Raw genomic sequence first — 21,893 nt, forward strand, 5'->3', positions numbered from 1 at the left:
AAGGACAAACACAGCGAGAGAACCAGGGATTGCAATAATAATGAAAAACACAGCAGGCTGTAGCTATCTCCTATCTAGCTTCAACATCCTGCCAAGGTCCACAACAATTCCCACCAGTACTGGGATCAATGCCCACTCCATGGGGTCATGACAACTAGCCACCCACCTTTGCTCTCACGGAGAGGCTGCCCGGGCCTGTTCCAAAGACGTCTCTCACTTCACAGTGAGGAATGCCAGGCCCAAGTAATCTTAGCTCTCTGTGGTTAGTTTCAGACAGTTTTGATGAGCTAGGTTTTGGCAGGCTCTCTCCCGGGACGGAATTAGGCCACCCCTTGTTTACAGAGGGAGGGATCTCAAACCACGACAGGTGAAGCAATAAATTTGCCTTCTTTACTGTCTGCATGTCAAGCCAGTTGGCCTGCTGCATCTGCAGTCTCCCAACAGTATGGCTGTTCACACATTATGCTGTACACATATACAAGGAGTCTGTATGTATGTACAGATGTTTGTGGACCAAGCTCCTCAAAAATGTGGACTACACTGATGCACACATGCTAAATGTACCTGTGTGTGATTGCGTGCTGTGGTCTACTTTGTGGAACCAACACACACCCTGTGATAAAGCTGATTGCTCTTGTTGATCTCATTCCTGGCTTCTACTTGGTGTATAAAGCAACAGCATCCCTAAAAAGCAGTGCCAGATTCCCCCAATGAAATGGCAATAAAACAGACACTAGTAGCGCTTGAGGTGCCACATTTCATCTGTTCCCTCTTTGTGGCATACCGTGTATTGCATTAAAGGGTGGGCTAGCCCTGCCTTTGGAATGCATTGCTGTTGATCACTTCTAACACTAAGGCTGAAAGCACCATGCCAAGAAAGCGTAACAGAGCAGCAACAACACCAAGTTGAGTTGCTGAATGGAGCACTTGCACACATACATATTACACCTGTGATGTGGGAACTGCAGCTACCTGTCCATCTTCCAGGTCTTGTTACTAACATATAAAGCCCTGAACAATTTGGAACCAGGTTACCTGAAAGACCGTCTGCTCTTGTATAGACCCGGAAGATCATGTAGATCAGGTATGGGAAACCTTTGGCCCTCCGGATGTTGCTGAGCTACACCAACACCAGCAAGCATGAGCAGTGGCCTGAGATTATCAGAGTTGTAGTTCAGCAACATCTGGAAGGCCAAAGGTTCCCCGCACCTAACTTAGATAATCTGGAAAAATAACACCACATCCTATAGAATATCACAGGGCAGTGACCTGAAAACAGGCATGCTCTGCCATTGCCCCAACACTGTGGAATGCCTTTCCCTCTGTCATATATGAAGCATCATCTGTTAGTTGCTTCAGAAGTCATGTCTTTTTCCCAGGCCCATGAGATTAAACTCTGTTGCTTCTGAATTCCGGTTTTTATCTGTTCATGCTTTTATTTGTTTTTATAATGCTGTTTCACTGTTTTTGTGACACTGTTTTATTGTTTTTAATGTTATTTTTGTATACCACTTAGAGATTTCAAAACATTAAGTGGTTTAGAAATGCTTTTTAAATAAACAAACAAACATACATTATGGGAAAGGGAGCCATTTTCTCCACTACCAGTGTTTCAGGATTAGTTCTCCCACAACACCATGTACAAGTCCAGAACCCAGTATGGGGTATGGAGTTCAGCATCTGGGAATCTCAGCTTTCAGCTTAAAGTAAAATAAAAGCAAGTTTCAAACCCTTATGGCTGAGAACAAAGGCCTGAAGTGTGTGAGCAAGGGATGGTGAAATCTTAGGAGTCACAGGGAACGCTAAGCAGATTTCCAGTGGTTAGGGCATCAGTTCCATACACGTTTAAATTACATGATTTATATGTCCCTGCCAATTTCCTTTCCCATGATATGGATGTGCCTTCCACCTCAGCCTTAGACCAAAGTCCTCCTAGTATGACCCCAATACTGTAAGAAACCCCTGTGGGTTTTTGTTTACTTCATCCAATGGCTATTACAGGAATCGCAGGTGGTTGGAAAGGCATACCGGACATAGACTGTTGTCCCATCTAGCTCAGTATGGTTTATGCTGACTGGCAATGGTTCTCCAGGGTTTAAGAAAAAAGACTTTCCCAGCCCTACCTAGAGATGCCAGGAGTTAAACCTGGGGCCTCTGCATGCAAAACAGGCACCCTATAGCTGAGTGATGGCACTCCTTTCATGGAGGATAATGGTATCACAGGCTACTAGCCACGATGGCTATGGTCCGCCTCCACAGTCAGAGGCAGTATGCCTGTGGATGCTAGCTGCTGGGAATCAAAGTGGAGACCGTGCTCTTGCACTCAGGTCCTGCTTGGGGGCTTCCCATGTGCATCTAATTGGCCGCTGTGAGAACAGGATGCTGGACTAGATGGGCCACTGTTCCAGCAGGCTCTTCTTATGTTCTTACCTTGCTAACCAAGGAGCTCAGTCCTGCTGGATCCAGATCACCATAGACTCCATTGAATATGGGAATGGCGATCACCACATAACTCAGGATACTGCCCAGATAGTCAAAAGTGTTGATTCCAACTAAGCGGAAACACATCAGTGTGAACCAGTGAGCAATAGGAAACTTCTGCCTAGATAACAGGGTCAAGATACCATATACTGCATTCTCAGAGGCTACGTTATCAGGACCAAATGCAGAAGAGAGCATCTTTCAGCCCACTTCCCAGAATAATTCCTTGACTTCTTGCAATGAGCACCGATTCTAAAGCAATGCATGCCATTATCTGAAACTGCAGCCAAATTAAAAACAAACGCTGTGTTCACAGCAGCAAGGCATTATTCCTGCACAACAAGGCTTGCTTTGGCCACATGGTTCTCTTCAACATCTCCTTTGTTGAGGTTTCTCCTTGTTTTTCACCCTCACAGTGTATCTCCCCCTTCCTCACCATACCATTTAAAACCACATGGAGATGGGTGCCATTTCTGCAAAAACATGCAGCAGATTTGCACAGTAGTTTGATGAGGAATAAAGCAGATGAGCCAGATGGGAAACAGTCTGACCTCGGGCCACCTGTCTGGGCCAGTTTTGGGAGGGCTTTGGGCAGAGTGCCCTTGGCTGGGCTCCCTCTGACATGAACGAGCCCCCTCAGGCCTATCTGTTCCCAGTGACGGCAGCAGAAGCACTCCAAAGTGGCTGGGAACTGCCATTTTAACTTACCCATGCTGTACCCATGCTGTATTAGGAGGGCCTAATATAGTGTTGTTGCAGGGCACTGTGGTAAATTAAGATGGAGGTTTGCAGACACAGATGCTCAGCATGGAGGCCCCACTGCAGGTGTTGGTACTGATGGGTCCTGCTGGAGTAGTGGAGCCCTAGCAGCTGCCCTAGCATGCTGGGTGCTGGCACCATTCGCACTGAGTGCATTTAAAGCAAGAAATAGATAAAGAGGCACACAAGGGCAGACCAGCTTGGCCCACATGTGGCAATGATAGCACACCAGTTAATTTGGGATTTCCATTTTCACAATTTTTTTGGTATGTTTTAATTTTTAGTAGGAGCCATGTGCTCTGGATGCCAACCCAGTTACTGGCATTCAGGATAATACATATCAATGAGGTATTAAATCTAACTTCAGTTCAGCACTCCACACCCTGTAACAAAAAGTTTGACAGCTCCTCTAGTAGAGCCTGAGCTAGCAAAATCCACATGACCCAAGTGCTGCTTCTTCCTTTAAACGTTAGAGCTCTTCTTCCCCACAGTTCAGGCCTCAAGGCCTTGTTGCTGACCCTTTTCAGGCACTATCAACTGATAAGCACTGACTTCAAAACCCAGAATGTCCCCATTGGGTCTGGATTCCAGTAGAAACCACTTTCTTTCTGAGACTTGGCCGGAGGCTCACCTACTTATTCTCTTTTCCTTTTTTGAGGGAACAGTTGCTCCACAAAGTCTTTTCTGCAAGAATGTAATTGAAAGGTTATCCCTAGTATAATGAGTAAAAAAAGGGTTCCTACTGTACAGCCACAGCTCCTTGCTCATCAGCTCTCTCTGTGTCTGCAGGAGATTTTGCAGCCTGCGGTTGGTTCGCATGTGCTCAACTTCCCCAGCTCTGCAAAGTAGCACAATAGCACAGTCAACCTGTATGGTAACCATCCTCACAGATCTAGAGTTCATTGGGAGAAGCTGCATGGATAAGCATGTGGAGGGTGGCAAATGGTCAATGGAGGTAGATTGTTGCATGAATTCAGTTTCTCCAGAGGGAATGTGTTAAAAGGCCAATCAGTGATGACCAGTGACGAGAAAACTAATATAGCTAAAAGAAATCAGCCACCCTTTTTAAATGATGCTCGGATTTGGGCCAGTCTCTAGGGGAAGCCAATCTCAAAGTTGTGGAGTTTTGAGAACAACTCTCCCTGTGTCCTTCCTGTGTTAAACTGATAACACTAAGTGTTATCAGCTGATAAGCACTGACTTCAAGCTCCCTAGGATCGTCTGCACCTGCAGAATGTGAAGCCTAAAGTCAGCGCCGATCAGCTGACTGGCAGTAACTTCAAGTTCCACTTACCTGGGAAGGATAATCCCTTTCGGGTCGGTCAGAGGGTAAAGGCACTACCGCTTTTTGGGTTTCCCTGGATGTTTGTGTCATGTTTCTGAGAATCTATTTTTGCTGGAGTGAATGACCAATTGTGTAGAGGGCGAGTACAAAGCCACTTGACCCACCCAGGGTGAGATCCTATAGTGGGGAATGGAAGAGAATCTGCCCGGGTGAGAGACAGGGGAAAGTGTTTGCAACACTCTAGGTCAGAGGTGGGGTGGTTTCTGGCTGGGATGGTCAGATCTATTGTTTTGTCTGCATTCTACTGCTATGATTAGAGGTGGATTAAGTGAATTATGTGTTTGGACCAGGGACGGGGGAGTGGGACTGATGTGCCACCATTCTTACCTGCCAACAAACAAGCAAAAACAAAACAATGCCAAGGATACAAGAACATGGAGGAAAAGCTATCTTCGGTCTCTCCTTTAATTCAGGACACCTCTGAATAAAGGAACCCAAGGCTCTCAAAGTTATTGTGATTGTCTTTTTGTGGGATTTCCAATGACAATAGGGACCTCATGTGGCAAAAAGCAGAACGGCAGGTGGGCTCCTCTATGAGTTCAGTGACTGGATAATGTTGGGTGAATAGGTGTGTGTTCAGAACTGTTTTAAATTTTTAAAAATTTGGGAGGGGATCAAGAGAGAGAAGAATAGGGAAACAAATAATAAAATTTAGCCAGGGGAAGATGAATAAGATGCTAAATTTTAGACTTTTTAAAAAATTGAACAGCGCGAAAGTGGACCCTACCTGGGAACAGGCCACAGGAAGAACTGCTGACCTTGCAAGCTGTTTGTAATACACTTCAACACAAACCAAGTGAGAGTGAGCTGGTGCAGACATATTCTAACTGGGCAGCCCTAATAACTCTGGGCTCAGAGGAATGTCACCAGAATGGCTGTCAGCTGAATCACACTGACAGTAGACAAACAACACAGTTTATGGAAGGTGCACTGTTTCAAAATCATTTGGACCAGGAGTCCGCAAATTTGGTTGCTATGGCAAGTGTTCCTCCCTCCCTGCCCCCCTTTCTGGCAACCATAGTCTTCCAAGCTCAGAGCTAGAGAGGAGAGAAGGGATTATCCCTGTCATTAAACTGTGGTTTGGAAGCACTCAGAGCTTCTCCAGATGAATAGTGTGACAAAGATGGATCCGTGCTCTCCTCCTGATATGGGACTGGCACTTAGAATGCTTCCACAATGCAATGTAACTATAAGGGTTCTCCTCTGCTTTTCTCCTGAGCTTCGAACTGGGAGTGTGATAATTCCAAACCTTGTACCAAGCTTAAGTGGTAAAGATCGTCTCCAATAGTAACAAAAAAGCTCCCTTATATAAAGTCAGACCATTGGTCCATCTAGCTCAGTATTGCCTACCATTGACTGGCTTTGGCACTCCAGAATTTCAAGCAGGAATCTCTCCCAGGTCTAACTGCAGATAGCAGGGAATGAACCTGGGACCTTCTGCATGCAAAGCAGATGCACCACCACTTAGCTACTGCCCATTCTTGGCCAGTGGTCAGTGTAATGTCAGAGACAAGGACCCCCTTTCCCAAACTGGGAGAGGGGCAGGACCTTCGAATCCACAAATTATCACTCATTGCCAAGGCCATACAAAATTTACAGATGTGATTAACACAAACTGGAGCTACACCGGGAGAATAACTAAAGATTTTCATAGACACCCCAAACAGCACTGGAATAGGAAATTTCCTATATAGTACTCCTGGCATTCTCTAGTTTGAAGGCTGGCTAGAGTTAATATCAGAGCAACCAAACCAAACATAAAATAAAAAACCCACCCATCCCTTCTGAAGGGGATAGGCTGGAGAACAAAACTGAAATCAATGAAGGTGAAATGATGCAAAAGTGACATCTGATTACTCTTATCACTAGGAAAAGTGTGCTTAAATTAAAAAGAATGTCTGCAGAAAAGCTTCCATAAGGGCAGATATAGTAGGTCATTGAACATCTCCCAAAGTGCAACACATGTTCCTAAACATGTTAAATAGAATGGGGTGATGGTGGTGGAATAGAACAGGATCCTGTTGTGGGAGGGCAGGGAGGTTGGATGAGAGCATCTCTATATAACTTTTCTGGTAAGCGCACACCTATGTTCTATATTAAGATGATAAATGAAAGCGCAGTACGTGATGCCTCTGTAAATGTTGTACAGTAATTATGGTGTCAGTTTTGTAGCGTAAATGTGGTAAGTAGAGTGAGTGAGGGGGGGAGTACATGGGTTGGAATGTTGAGGAATGTGATTGGCTGAGCATGTGGGCGATTGAAGGTATAAATGAGAGAATGACAATTGGAGAGGGGTTGGTTAGTTGTTGATGGTTCTGGGTTTTTGGAGGGGTGGATTTGTGTTTAGGCGGGTAGTGAGGCAGGTTTTAGGACTAAGAGATATAAAGAGAAAACTATTATATGTAACCACACGCATGTTGACTGAACTTAAAGTAATCTTGTTTATTCCTTGTGTTATTAATAAATAGTTTTGGTTTAACAACACACCTGATCCTTGGCTGGGATATTACAGGCCAGAAGGGTGGGCAGAGCAAATACCAAAGCTGGGAACAGTATAAATGGTGGCAGCGGTGAAGGGATAGTGTAACAGCAGCAGGTATCCAAAGCAACCCAGAGCTGTAATCTTTAAAGGCAGAAAGATACAGGGGGGTTGTGGCCTGTAAGTGCACCCAGACACTACGTAGCAATCTGTGGAGGAGACTAAGGCACAGTTGCAGGGCAGTACTGCATTAGAGTGTCAGGCGGCACCTAGTAGTGGGATCGTGGGAGACCTGTGCTGGGGCCAGTGTGAGAGATCCATTATGAGACAAGTCCCAGAGCAGGGGTCTGACACAGTGCAAGTTCACTCAGACTTACAGAGCTCTCCTGAATTTGCCTTTTTTGGAAAAGAAAACACTGCCACCTAGCACACAAGTTGTACTTGTTTTATGATTTAGATTGCTGCAGGGGTGAGACTGTGCTGAGACCATCCAGGGGCAAGCTTTTCCACCTGCCTTGCCCCACCCCTCTGCCTGGCCCTTATCAGGAGTTGCTGCAGACTGAGATGTATTGCTGCTTTGCCCCCTGCTCTTAGTGACATTTTTCTGGGGATTGTCCTTTACCAAGAAGATGACTGCTTTTTGTTTCTAGTTGTTATTGCTTTTTAGAAATGTTATAATTTTGTTGGTTTGAATTCTTGTAGATTGTGTTGTTTTGATTTCTATTTATGTATTTCAATTTGTGTGTGAGCTGCCTTGGGGGCCTTTTTGCCCAAAAAGCAGCCTAGAAATAAACGCTAATAAGAAAAAAAGAGGGGAAACCCCAGAATGTCAAAAAAGGGAAATTCCAAATTTATATTTTTTTCTTTATTGATTTCTATAAAAGAGAATAAATTTCTTTCAAATACCCAACACGTTTCAGCCCTACACAAGGGCTTTCATCAGGGGATTTAAGTTGTTAAAGTGCTTTATTCAATAGAGTTTTCTATCTCACTTTCTATCTCATGCCATTCACAGCAAAAGTGAGAATTTCCCTTTTTTGACATTCTGGGGTTTCCCCTCTTTTTTTCTTATTATCTACGAATGTCCACACCTCATATTTTTTGATAGAAATAAACGCTAACATAATGTAACGTAACGTAACATAACATATGATACAGGAGACAGCAGTTAATGTTAGGCAATAGGAACTGAAGAGAGCGATCAAGTACTTGGCAGAAATCTTGTTTCGAGGAAATGAATACAGGAGACAAAGCAGATGTAAATATTTTTCCCTTTGTTTTTAGGATCCAAGAAGTGTCACAAAAATGAGATACAAGGAAGAGAAGCACCTGCTTACCTGTAAAATGCAGCAGATTCAGCATTCACCCGTAGCTGCATATGCTTAAACCTGTTAAAGCCAGAAAACATAAATACTATTTGCTTTAATGGGTGTCCACTTTTTGGACTAGGATAATCAGGATCTCTGCAAAATCCATTCCCATCAAACCATAAATATCACTTAGGCTAGTGAACAGGCACATGAGCAGACACAGAACTGCACCGTAGCAAGAGACACCAAAAGACTAACTAGCCAGCTATATGGGTATGAACATCCTCCTCCTAAAATTGAGTAGCAGCCTATTTGTAATGTGTCTTCCATATGCATGCTATCTGGGCTGGTAGTTCATATCCCAAGAAGACTTATTCCAAGGATATTCTTAACATGTATCATAACCAAAGATGGGGCTGCCAGGATATGACTGTGGCAGACACAATTTCAGACTGCAGTTATCTCCAGAGTCAAACTTTTTTATAAGCTGCTGAATGCACTCACCTAAAGTCACCCTCCAGCTTCTCCTGGTGGACCAGTTTTGAAACAATGGGGCTCATTACGATTTTGTTGACAATTGTCCCAATGATAAAATACCCAAAAATACTCACTGGGCCCAACCAGCCAGTGCTAAGAGAGAGAAATGGAGAGAAGTTAGCAAACCTGTCAACGGATGGCTACATACCAATCTTTTAGAGGCTCATCTGTGCTGCACTCCAGATGGGACAAGAGCTATTCTTATATTCACCATGACACAATAAGGTGTCTATATGTTTTGCTATAATCATGTAGAATTCAGAACAATGACTAGTACTGCCTGGCATAGCAATAGCTATGAATGTGCTGTGTGCTAGCAGAGTTGAGGCTGGCTGGCTTCATTGCTTCCCTTTTAATCAAGAAGCTGGACCTTTCTTTTAGATGGAGATATTAAGCGCACCAAACTCTACAAAGCATCAATCACAACTACATAGTGCACTTTACTACAAGGATCTTGTTATGCCAAACTGCAGCAGGCCCATTCAAAATTACGCCATTTTTTAAACAATGAGCAAACTCTTAAACGAGATGGTCATTGTGAAGATTGGACCTCAGGCTGGAAGAAGCGACTCAGCACCTCCATCTTGCCCCTTCCCATTCCCTTCTAATCCTGCTATTTAGTCACTTAAATTTAACATACCCTGTCCCCAAAGATACTATCATGGGTAGCAACTTTCTTAAAATCAAAGTTTGTTGAAAATAAAGCATGCTGCTTGCCTTTACTAACTCTTCATACTCCTCTTTCCCTGAGCTCAGCTTAGCTCCCTGTGAGTATACAGCCCCCATTACAAAATAAAGCAAGGCTGGTGATGTGGGGAGGCGAAAGGGATCCCACAAACTCAACAGCCCTGAAAACAGCCTTTTAAAATGCTGGAGGAATAGCTTTCCTCTCCACAGCTCTCTTGCATCATTGCCCTTTATCACATTCAGAATAAGTCGTAGTCAACTTGAAGGCACATAACAACAACCTTGCATCACCTCTCTCATCCCAAAACATGCCCATATCTCTCCAGCAGGGTTTTAATGGCCTTTAAGCCCATTTTCCTACCCATGTTCCCTACTCCTTTCCTAATAGGCACACTCCTACCTAGAGCAAGAATGAGGAGCCTGTGGCCTTCTAATTGTTGCTGGACTACAGCTTCCATCATCCTAGACCGCTGGCCATGCTGGCTGGGGCCGATGGGAGTAGGAATCCAGCAATTTCTGGAGAGCCACCTAGAGGCTGTCCAAACACATCCTCTCAGTACATTAGCTCAATTTACAACAGTATGTCCGCGAAGAGAGGCGTTTTTGGTGGCTGTCCCTCAGCTCTGGTAACCCTTCCCCCTAGGTGGAATTGCTTTTTCATGTTTTTAAACCTTCTTTTTTAAAAATAGGTGTAATTAAAGCTTTTAAAAAATATATATGTTTTTAAAGCTTTTTTAAAATGTTTTTAAAGATGTATTGTTTTAATGTATTTTAAGGTCTGTTTTTATGATGTTTTAAAGTGTTTTTAGTGCTTTTGTTTGCCGCCCTGGGCTCCTACTGGGAGGAAGGAGGGGAAATAAATCAAATAATAAATACATAAAATGAATCGGTTAAGACTACTCTTACCTGTAAAAGCACTGGTAGGTGTAGTAAACAAGGGTGAAGGGAGAGATGATGAGCTTACTGGCCATGGAGCTCAGCTGTTTGCAGAACCTCTCCACATCCTGACTGATTCTCTGGTCTCTGCTCAAAAGAAAGAGAATTTAAACTGGCATTCATCACTATAACAGAAACAGAAAAGCATAAGAAAAGTTAATGTGCTAGGAACAACAGAGTTCATCCACAAAGAGTCAGAGCTGGACAGTTATGTAGTTTTAAGGTTGGTGTTGTTGTTTTTTCAACTCTTAGCTTGCAAATCAATGCAAAACAAGTTTCCAGTCAGCCCATAGCCATTTTGCTACTGATACAGAATCATAACGTTGGGAGTGTCTCAAAGGTCATATAGTCCAACCCCCTGCTGACTACAAGAAGTCAGAAGTTATAGCATCCCTGATAAGTGGCCACCCAGCCTTTGCTTAAACACCTCTTCTTGGGAAACTCTGTCCTCTCTTTTGTCAAACATTAAAGCCCCATCCTCCAACAGAAACTGAACAGTACTCATTGCTGCATGGATGGTGTTTTGTTTTTTTAAAAAAGAAACCCTCCCCTACACACTCCAGAGAGGCCAAGTGCAAGGCAGAACTCTAGGGGAGGAAAGTGTACTCTCCATTGAGGTCTACCTCCTAATGGAAAGGGCTCTGTATTTGTGAGCAATTGAATACAAGAGGAGGGGACAGGGCTTGATCAGAACTTGCAGGGGAATGGAGGAGGCCAGAAAAGCTTTCTGAATCCCAGTCCCAGCAAAGAACTCACTCCAGTGCTCTATATAAGCACTTGTTCTTTATGATTAGTTTACTGCCATCACTGCTGAGGTGAAATTGTCCAAGAATATGTGTAATTTAACTGCTGGTTATTTTCAGACACCAAAAAGCTGTATTTTCACAATTCCAGTTGCATTGCTTTGAAGATAAATAAAGCCCTATTATGTTTTTGGCTTCCCCTTTGCAACTCCAACTGTAGCCATTCCTTAGAAATCATCTAAAAAGCTTTAGAGTTGGATCTATAGTTGTTCCTTGCTACCCATTCAAATTATTGTGGTGAAAATCCCATGCACAAAGCAAGCATTTAATCTGCTGCAATGCAAGGGATCACTCCACAATTTCAGATAGCCCCATAATCAGATTATACTTTAATCTAGTTGTTGATCATCTTCAGTTTCCTTCTCTAAACACCTGTAAGTAGGTCCCTTTTTGCTTATAAAACAGCAGCGTCCCCCAACTCTCCAGATGTTGTTGGGCTACAACTCCCATAATCCCTGACCTTTGGCCAGGCTGACTGGGGCTGATGGGAGTTGTAGTCCAAATCATCTGGAGGGCACCAGAAGAGTGGATTAATATCCCAATGTTTCAAAAAGCAATACAAAGGGAAACTGCCCTCTAAAGCAAAAACTGTACTTAGAGCCTGTTGGCCTCTTGGTGCTATTAGCCTCTTTACATATCTTTAAATTAATAGAACTTTCATGTGGAAAAAAACCATGTTTTACTGTTGCATTTTAGATTTTAGTTTTAAATATAGTGCCTGGAATTTAGAGCACATAGTGTGATCGAAATCCAATCAAACTAATGAAGAGGCCAGGGACACCTAGAGGAAAACGCAAAGCAGGCCAGCCCACATACAGAGAACACACACCAGCCCCCATCAAGGCAGAGAGGTGTACAAACATGCCAGAAAGAGCCAGGAGCAGCTCAAATGATGCCCAGCCACCTACGGATTATCGATTTTCTCATGAAGAATATTCAAGGTATAATACACCTGGCCCTGAAAGTAGTAGCCATGGAGATATTCAGTGAGAGTCTTCCTCCAGCTCACATACATCAGGCTGCAGATGAACTGGTCAAAACTCTTCAACTGAGAGGGAGGAAAGAGAGAGAGAAGTGAAACTCAACATCGGGAGAATGATAATACGGTAACAGAAACATTCTGCAGGGGAAATCTTCTTGGCCACAACAGCTGCATTTGCTGAAGGAGACCCTTCTTTCCGGCTCCAGAGCTAAGAAACTCCATCCTTAGTAATCTCTTGGGCATCATTGACAATGGAATACTATCATAAGGAGTATTCACTCATCGCTTAAAGCAGGGGCAGACAAAGCTTTTGGCTACAAGTCAAGTGCTACTCTAGAGTGTCCCACACTACAAATGCAGATGGTCTTCCCGGCACATCTGAGTAAAGTTTCACTTCCAGTCTGCTGAGCAGGGGAACACGTAACAACATAGCCCAGGATAGGCTGACAACAGTTCAGATCTTCTCTAGTCTGTAGCAAGGTCTGTGGGCCCTCCTGCGCCTGTTCAGACAAAGAAAGCCACTTCTCCCTGTGCCATTTGCATCAGTTATGGTGCAAGTTGGCTACCCGTGACTTAACACCTTAGGGCCAATGCAACATTTCTGTATGTTACTTTCGACCACTGATACGTGCATTGAACTGCTCACAGGAGCAGTTTACAGTGTAAGCCAGGAGTGGGGAAGTCTGGTGGACTGGATTCAAAGGTGGCCACCACTTCACTGGCCATTTTTGACAGGTGGGCAAACCTGCCCACCTGTCAATCACCAGATGTCATATTACGTCAGGTGTGTCCGTGTCTGCTTTCAGAAGGGATCGATTCCACTTGGGAGCTCCCAGTGAGAGTTCCTGAGTGGAGCCGATCCCAACAGGCTTGAATTTGGCACCAAATTTAAACAGCACAAAGAACAACTGGGAATGCACTCGTGTGCATGCTAAATTGGCTGGTTTGGCAGGCCTAAGGTAGCCCATAGCCCAGAGGTTCCCCAGCCATGGTATAAGCCATAAAATGTATGATAAAGCTTCCTAGTTTGAACACATACCCTGCTGGAGGCAACTGATTTACAGCACTGTGTGCATTCCCTCTCACCAGACTGCTCACACAAGAAGGCCATTCCCCACAAAAGGGAAGAGGCCAGCCTGGGTTTAGAGGAGACAACACGTTTGGGAACTAAGAGTGGAAAGAAACCAGGGCAATGAACTCTTTCCTTCACCACTTAGAAACGATGGGGTTATGTGGAATATGCACTGTTGAAATAACTAAAAAATAATCAAAATAGAAGTGCCAGCATGAAGCACGCTTTTAAAAAGTGTGATTAATATCACTAACATGTCATTTGGCTCTCTTCACAGGATGCGCATGTGGAGAGCAGGCCTGTACGAGAAGCATTACATGCGTTCTCGTCTCCTTCACAATGAAGGTACCCCCCCCTCGTATAAGAAGAGATTTCTCTTACCATAGAGATCAATATAATAAAAATCAGAGCAACTGCTGTCACTGTCTGGAATCCATGAAAGTCTTTGTTCCCTAGAACTCTGTAATACTGGCTGGGGATCAATCCCACCTGGTAAATGACCAGCTGCTCTAGGGGAGGTGAGAGGGGAAGAAAGAAACAAGATGAGCTCCAAATTTGTTCCTATACAAGATGACAAGACTCATGGAGCTCTGCAAAAGGAACTGTTCTATATCATCTTTTTTAGTAATCTAGTTACTTACCCAACAGAGCAACTATAAGCAAAGTGAGGAACATCAGTGTATTCTTGGAGGAGCATGCAGGAAATAAAATTGCTTGGATCTTTAAAAAGCGCTGGAGAAACTGCCGATCTAGCCGGGGGCTGAAAAAGACAGATTCAAGAACAGCAGGGTTATAAAGCTAGCAAGCAAGCCACACAAATACACAGTTCTCTACTGAGTTCAGACTGTTGTTTCAAATTGCCCTCCAGAACTGGAATGGGAGAGGTTTCATTCTGATATTCCAATAGTAGCCCACGACAGGAATGGTGAATCCTCTCTGTATTGGAACGGATCTTTTCTTTGAAGACCAGAAAATGGAAATGGATTGCCTTCAAGTCGATCCCAACTTATGGCAACCCTATGAATAGGGTTTTCATGGTAAGCGGTACTCAGAGGGAGTTTACCATTGCCTTCCTCTGTGGCTGAGAGGCAGTGACTGGTCCAAGGCCACCCAGTGAGCTTCATGGCCGTGTGGGGATTCGAACCCTGGTCTCCCAGGTAGTAGTCCAATACTCTAACCACTATGCCACATTGGAAATGTACTGAAGTTCTATAGTAAACGAGAACAATATGGGTCTTGATTCCATACTCAGGAAAAATCTGAGGGAAGATTCAGACAAGGAAGAGTCACATGGCATTTAACCAATCACATTTGTATTCCTTCCTTCAAGGAATTTAGTGCACTGTATGTAGGGAATATGGAAAAGCCAGAATTTTTCATAGTAGCAAAAAGAGTCTTACTAGGAAATGCAGAGATCCATGGGAAATTATTTGTTTATTCATACCCCTTGGAAAATATAACCTGTTCCTTGACTTGATCTTTCAACTAAATTTGATGAGGTTTAAATTAAAACTTCCATACATTAAACTTCTTTGCCACAAGTCCCTTCCCCCATGAAGGCAACCTTCCATCACTCATTTCCTACTTCCATCTGCAGTAAACCTGCACCAGCAGCATCTAGGAAAACATCCCAAACATATTTGCCAGCCATGCTGATTTTGTTAGACTATTTTCACTGCTAAAAGGAAAAGAACTTTCTTTCAAGTAGGATAAACAAACAGATAAGCAAAATTGTGGTCAAGCTGTAAGTTAAGAGGTGTCGTTGTTTCTTTCTGAAAGTGCTCACATTTTACCAGCAGGATTTTGCCAATACATGTAAAACCATTCATGGGCAAAATCAAAGGATGAATAAGCATGCTGGAACCCTTTACTTTTGAAATGCTGTTTTCAGCTCCTAATTCTAAGCACATGGGGGTGATGGTCCTCTTGATATAGATGCTTTTCACCTCCCCCCTTTCTTGCATCCCATCAGTTCCAGCCCGTGTTTAGTTATCCTCACTGGCTGGCCATTTATCTATATGCCATCAGGCTTGTGAAGGGTTCTCTCTTTACTCCACCCAGATTAGCTTGTTCCATCTGGCATCTCACCCACAAGTCTTCTAAACCCTGGTTCCATTACAGCCATCCGGTAGTTCCAGAACTCTCACTGCCTCCCCCTCAAGCATCCCCCAAAGCTCCCCTTTTCTAATTTCCTTTCTACCTTTTCTGCCCGTCTAATTCTTACCCCAACTCACTGCCCTGCTACTGCCTATCTTTCAGAGTCTATAAATTCAGTCACTAGCAGACCAGAATCCCTAATTTGCCAATAAGAAAAACTGCACTGAAAGGCTGAGAAATAAGCCACTCGTTACCACTTTTTAGCCACAGGTAGGGGCACTACTATGTGGCTGAGGCATGCTTAAAGGACAAATAATCTATGTTAGGTGATCTCAGGTACAATGTGGACTCTTAGACATTTACCATTACATGATTAAAACATTCTGAATACTCTTCATTTCAGGGGTTCCCCTTAATTCTTCACCCAGTTTCTAAAAGATGCAGTTTATTTACCACCACCAACCCGCACCCTCAAGGCTGATAGTGCAGCACCTAAGAGACTGAGCTGTAAATCAGGTAGTCCCTGTTCACATCTGCCACAAATTCACTAAACAAGCCACTCTCAGTCCCTGCAGCTCTGTCTGCAATATGGAGTTAATAGTACTGACCAACCTGACAGGGCTGTTACAAAGATAACAAAAAGATAATGTACGTAAAGCACATCGAACACTCTAATGTAGTGGTTCTCAAAATCCCCCCCCCCACAGAGACCATTTGAAAACTGCTGAGGGTCTTGGCAGACCACAATGATTCCCCCCCGTTGTAGTAATCTCAGTGTGCTGTGCTAGATACTATATGAATTTAAAATGTATTTTATTGCTTATTTTATTTCATATATTGTATTTGATTGTATTTGAATTCCACAGAATACAACATAAAATACAATAAAATAATAAAATACAATATAAAAAATAAAAGAAGCAATAAAAATATAATGAAAAACAATCCAAATATTTGATATGCTGCACCTGCCATTCACAGCCTCTGCTCCTGTTTTTCATAGACAATGCCACGGACCCTGTGGAGCACTGTGGGTCCATGGACCACAGTTTGGGAACCCCTGCTCTAGTGCTGTATAAATACTAAGTATTTCCTGCCTTCAATGGCCTTAAAGGGGGGATGTGACAAATTCCAGGATAGTCACTATATGCAGATTCTGAGGAATGACTTCCTGATGGAGGTGTGTCTTGCCCCAATGTTAGGTGCTTCCAGACACACTGTTTATTGAGCATTCATCCTGATTTGTTCACAGAGAGATTAGACAACATTGGTTATTTAATGAGTTTAATTCATCCTGATTTGCTTGTGGGGAAGTCAGGTGACATTGCATTAAAGCAAATGTTAGCTCCGCACTTTCTAGTGCATTTCCCCCTCACTGTCCTTATTGCAAAAAGTCCAGCCTTTTTGGGAAGTGGATTTGTTGTGCAAGACCTCCCAATCAGCTATAATTTCACAAACTGAATTTGCCAGGATGTGATTAAATCTCCGTTTCAAAAATAGCAGCAGCCTGGAAGTGCCCTTTCTATTCTTTCAGACTACCAGGTAAAAACTCTTTTTTTTGCCAGGCTTTTCATGGATGATGGGCTGCATCATTTTTAGGGTGTATTTAATTATGCTATTTATGTAATTTATTAGGACTATTATTTGAATGTTCTTGTTTATTATAAATAAATAAATAAATATTTTTATATGAACTCATTTTTTCTAAACCACGCTATGGCCATTTTTGATGAAAGATGGTGTAGAAATCTCTTGACAGATAAATAAATCCAGAGGCAGCATGTCTGGGTCCAGGTTGATGGACGAGATGGACTTTTGGGTGCATCCAGCATGTCTCCAGAGAAGTATTATTCTTACCAAGAGCTCCAATGAGGGGCAGAACTAAAGGGGATGAAGATTGTTCAGAGTACAAGGGCGTGGGGATCCTGCAGTGTATGTGATATTCTTGACCTTCTTCCCTTTCTGAAGCCTAATCCGTTATAATAATAATAATAATAATAATAATAATAATAATAATAATAATAAAGTAGTAATGAATTTACTTTTGTTATCCACCTCTCACCCAGGAATGTGGGCCCTGAGGCAGATTACATAGATTTAAAAATACAAAGCATACATAAAACCATACAGAGATATAAAAATACAAAAAATACATAAATCCATAAAATCCTTAAAATCATAATTACAATGGCATAAAACGTAAAAATTTAAGTAAATGCTTGGATAAAAAGATGGGTCTTCAGCAGCCGTCTAAATACGGGAAGAGAGGGGACTGATCTTACCTCACAAGTTAGGGCATTCCATAATCTAGGGGCCACAACAGAGAAGGCTCTGTTGATAAATATGGTCACGACCCCCTCGTCTCAGCCCAGCAACCATAATCTCTCTTACCCTCCCTACCATCTTCAGGTCTCCCGCCGGCGGAAGCCCAGCGCCCCCCGCCCCGCTACAGGCAACCCAAAGCTCTCACCGGGCACTCCCCAACGCTGCTGTCCTGGGAGCCATGAATGAGCTGAACCAGGTCACAAAGCCCCGTCAACTCTTAAGTCGGAATCTCACTCAGCAGGCCAAAGTCCAAGCGGCCCCCGGGTGCTCCGGTCTGGTCCCGCCCCCATTCAAGGAGTGGATGAATATTCATTAACGTTCTTGATTATTCATAAGCGCCTGCCTCAGAAACGACAGAGTCCGCTAAAGAACTGAAGAGATCGGTCACCCTCGGGAGGATAAAGTTAGGAAAGAGTGGCTACAGCAGGCCCCGAGAACAAGAAGGCGAAGCCTGGCTTGAGATAGGGAGGAGCTGAAAACATGGCTCCTCCTCAACCAAAGAGATAACAAGTTAAACAGATCCACACGTCTATATGTTTTTCATATCTCTATGGCAAAGCCCGTTAACCTCCGTCACTGCTCAATTAATTAATTAGAACTAGAAATCTATCAGTTCCCCTTAAAAAATTCTGGGAACTGTAGTTGGTTAAGGGTGCTTGGAATGGTCTCTGAGAGGTATAAACTACGGTTCCCAGGATTCTTTGGAGGAAATAATGTGTGGTCTGTACTCAGCTTTGGAGGCAGAGGGAGCCCTTGCTCTTGTTAAGGGGTTTCCACAGCTTCCATTGATTTGACGCTATACGTCCGGTTCCCGGTTGCAGCTCTTAAACTCCACGTGCGGGGCAAAAGTGATGGAATTAAATAGGAGAGGAGGATTATTTGAATTACAAATTAAGAAGAGGCAGGACAAAGTTTTTATTAATAAACACAAACAAACAAGCTATACGCTATATTCTTTCTTTAAACTTCCCTACTATTTTCTCCCTTTCCGCAGTCACCAAAAGCTCAATAACTTTGAAAAACATTAGCAATAGCAACCCAACAACTCAGGATCTACGCATACACACACCCCGATGTTAAGTCAGCAACAGAACTCTTGTTTTTATTATCAAAGTATGTGTATGTATAAACAGAGACAGAGAGAGAAAGCGCTAACATTGTTTTATTTGAGGGTTGTTTTTATACATGAATTGCAACGTCCTTTCACCACTTTTGCCCCGCACATGGAAGATTCTACCAGCTCAGTGCGGAATTCTTGGCTACATGTTGAGAGAGAGTACAGCGGACCTTCTTTTACCGCCTTAAATGTGCATGGAATGGATGGCATAATATTCAAGACCTAGTATAAAATAAACCATGAATAAAATGGTCCTTGTTTTCTTTTTATTATCTGGGCATTTGAGAATCACAGGCTTTCTGACGAAATGTAAGTGATTTTCCAAAAACAAAAGAAGAATTTGGCAACATGCAGTCTCTATCCTTCAATAAATGGGGAGGGGCGTAGGGACTGTTCTTATTTGTAACTGAGTCTTATTTGTAGTTGAGTGTACCTGACGGTTCTTATTTGTAGCTGAGGAGCCTAGGATGGCATTTTCCTGTTTTCAAAATGTATTTTTGACATCGGGAAAATCACTAGCCTACTTGCTGTGTGTGAACAAACACGGCGACTTATCTGCATCAAGAACTGCACTAACGTGTTTGAAAGTAATGTGTATCCATCATCATCCAAGTTTAATAAATCTTAACATCCAATCAGATTGGCCTGGATGGATCCTGGCCATAAGTGCTGGCACAGCAGCATTTATTTATTATTCATCAGTTATTTATTTCAACAATTTATCTACTGCTTCACACCCTAGTTTCTCAGCAGGGAACAATGAAGTTTTGCTTCACCAAGTGCTGGAAGTTTAACAGGAAGGGGGCCTGTCTGATCTCTGCTCGGAGGAAGTTCCAAAAAATTGGGCCCACAATACTAAATGCCCTGCTCGTGGTGGATATGAGCTGTGGGGTTTGGGCAGTGGGAGACCACTAACAGTGACTCCTCCAAAGGCCTCAGTGACTGGGCAGCCTGGGATAGTACTATTTTAATTTGTAAAAAAATCCTTTAATCATGGGTATGGGGAAGATCTAGAACAGAGATGGCCACTTAGTGATCTATAGGCCAGATGTGGTCTGTGAGTCAATTTTATACGGCCCATGGGATCGCTATGGAATTTTAATTAATAGAGTACAAGGAAAGCAAAAGGAGATAGAAACACGGTCAGAACCCTAAATGCAACTATACAACGACTAGTACGTAGGAACAAAGAAAACTATTACAATAGTTATTCTATAGAAATAGAAAAGGACAACAAAATGGGAAGAACAGCAGCCCTATTCCAAAACATTAGAGAAATGAAAGGGAAATTTAAACTAAGAGTAGGGATGTTGAATAATCAACAGGGGAACACACTGACTGACCGAGATGAAATAAAAGGAAGATGAAATCAATAAACTGAAGAACTCTATAAAAGAGATGCAAGGATGACAGATTCATTCACGGAGGAACCATATGAAGAAGAACCAGAAATTTTACAATGTGAGGTGAAAGCTGCTCTTAAAATACTTGGAAGAAACAAATCACCAGGAACAGATGGCATACCAATAGAGTTGCTACAAGCTACTGAGACTGAATCAGTCCAAATTTTGATAAAAATTTGTCAAGAAATATGGAAAACTAAACAATGGCCCACAGACTGGAAGCGTTCAATATATATCCCAATTCCAAAGAAAGGGGATCCCAGAGAATGCAGTAATTATCAAACTATTGCCTTAATATCCCATGCAAGTAAAGCAATGCTCAAGATTCTACAACAAAGGCTCTTACCATATATGGAGCGAGAAATGCCAGATGTCCAAGCTGGATTTAGAAAGGGAAGAGGCACCAAAGATCATATCGCAAACATACGTTGGATAATGGAACGGAGCAAGGAATTTCAGAAGAAAATCACCCTGTGCTTTATAGATAACAGCAAAGCCTTTGACTGTGTAGATCATGAAAAACTATGGAATGCTTTAAAAGAAATGGAGGTGCCACAGCATCTGATTGCCCTTATGCGCAACCTATACTCTGGACAAGAGGCTATTGTAAGATATGGGGAAACCAATTGGTTCCCCATCAGAAAGGGTGTGGGACAGGGGTGTATTTTATCACCGTATTTGTTTAATCTGTACGCAGAACATACCATACGGAAAGCTGGACTGGACCAAGATAAGGAGGTGTGAAAATTGGAGGGAGAAACATCAATAATTTAAGATATGCAGACGATACCATACTCTTAGCAGAAACCAGTGATGATCTGAAACGAATGCTGATGAAAGTTCAAGAGGAAAGCACAAAAGCAGGACTACAGCTGAACATCAAAAAGACTAAAGTAATGACAACAGAAGATTTATGTAACTTTAAAGTTGACAACGAGGACATTGAACTTGTCAAAGATTATCAATACCTCGGCACAGTCATTAACCGAAATGGAGACAATAGTCAAGAAATCAGAAGAAGGCTAGGACTGGGGAGGGCAGCTGTAAGAGAATTAGAAAAGGTCCTCAAATGCAATGATGTACCACTGAACACCAAAGTCAGGATCATACAGACCGTGGTATTCCCGATCTCTATATATGGATGTGAAAGTTGGACAGTGAAAAAGGCAGATAAGAGAAAAATCAACTCATTTGAAATGTGGTGTTGGAGGAGAGCTTTGCGCATACCATGGACTGCAAAAAAGATAAATAATTGGGTGTTAGAACAAATTAAACCAGAACTGTCACTAGAAGCTAAAATGATGAAACTGAGGTTATGATACTTTGGACACATCATGAGAAGACATGATTCACTAGAAAAGACAATAATGCCTGGAAAAACAGAAGGGAGTAGAAAAAGAGGAAGGCCAAACAAGAGATGGATTGATTCCATAAAGGAAGCCACAGACCTGTACTTACAAGATCTGAACAGGGTGGTTCATGACAGATGCTGTTGGAGGTCACTGATTCATAGGGTTACCGTAAGTCGTAATCGACTTGAAGGCACATAACAACAACAAC

The 21,893-nt window shown here is 42.8% G+C and overlaps 1 protein-coding gene across 4 annotated transcripts in view; it reads right to left on the bottom strand.

The window, feature by feature from the left end:
* ABCD4 (ATP binding cassette subfamily D member 4) overlaps nt 1-18,474 on the bottom strand; it is a 29,586-nt gene extending 11,112 nt beyond the window's left edge. Inside the window, exons 1-9 of one of the 4 annotated variants that reach the window (XM_061611726.1) lie at nt 17,959-18,472; nt 14,033-14,151; nt 13,773-13,900; nt 12,246-12,385; nt 10,505-10,621; nt 8,879-9,004; nt 8,402-8,452; nt 3,984-4,078; nt 2,431-2,552 (exon numbers count right to left, since the gene is read on the bottom strand). In XM_061611726.1, the coding sequence (XP_061467710.1) occupies nt 2,431-2,552; nt 3,984-4,078; nt 8,402-8,452; nt 8,879-9,004; nt 10,505-10,621; nt 12,246-12,385; nt 13,773-13,900; nt 14,033-14,151; nt 17,959-17,993 (933 nt within the window). In that variant the 5' untranslated portion in view covers nt 17,994-18,472. Of the gene's footprint in view, nt 1-2,430; nt 2,553-3,983; nt 4,079-8,401; nt 8,453-8,878; nt 9,005-10,504; nt 10,622-12,245; nt 12,386-13,772; nt 13,901-14,032; nt 14,152-17,958 lie in introns of those variants that run through there. The other 3 variants (XM_061611729.1, XM_061611727.1, XM_061611728.1) reach the window with 3 other exon arrangements.
* Between the last annotated feature and the right edge of the window lie 3,419 nt (nt 18,475-21,893).

This window comes from Rhineura floridana, chromosome 2 (genome assembly GCF_030035675.1).
Source record: "Rhineura floridana isolate rRhiFlo1 chromosome 2, rRhiFlo1.hap2, whole genome shotgun sequence".
Lineage (NCBI taxonomy): Eukaryota > Metazoa > Chordata > Lepidosauria > Squamata > Rhineuridae > Rhineura > Rhineura floridana.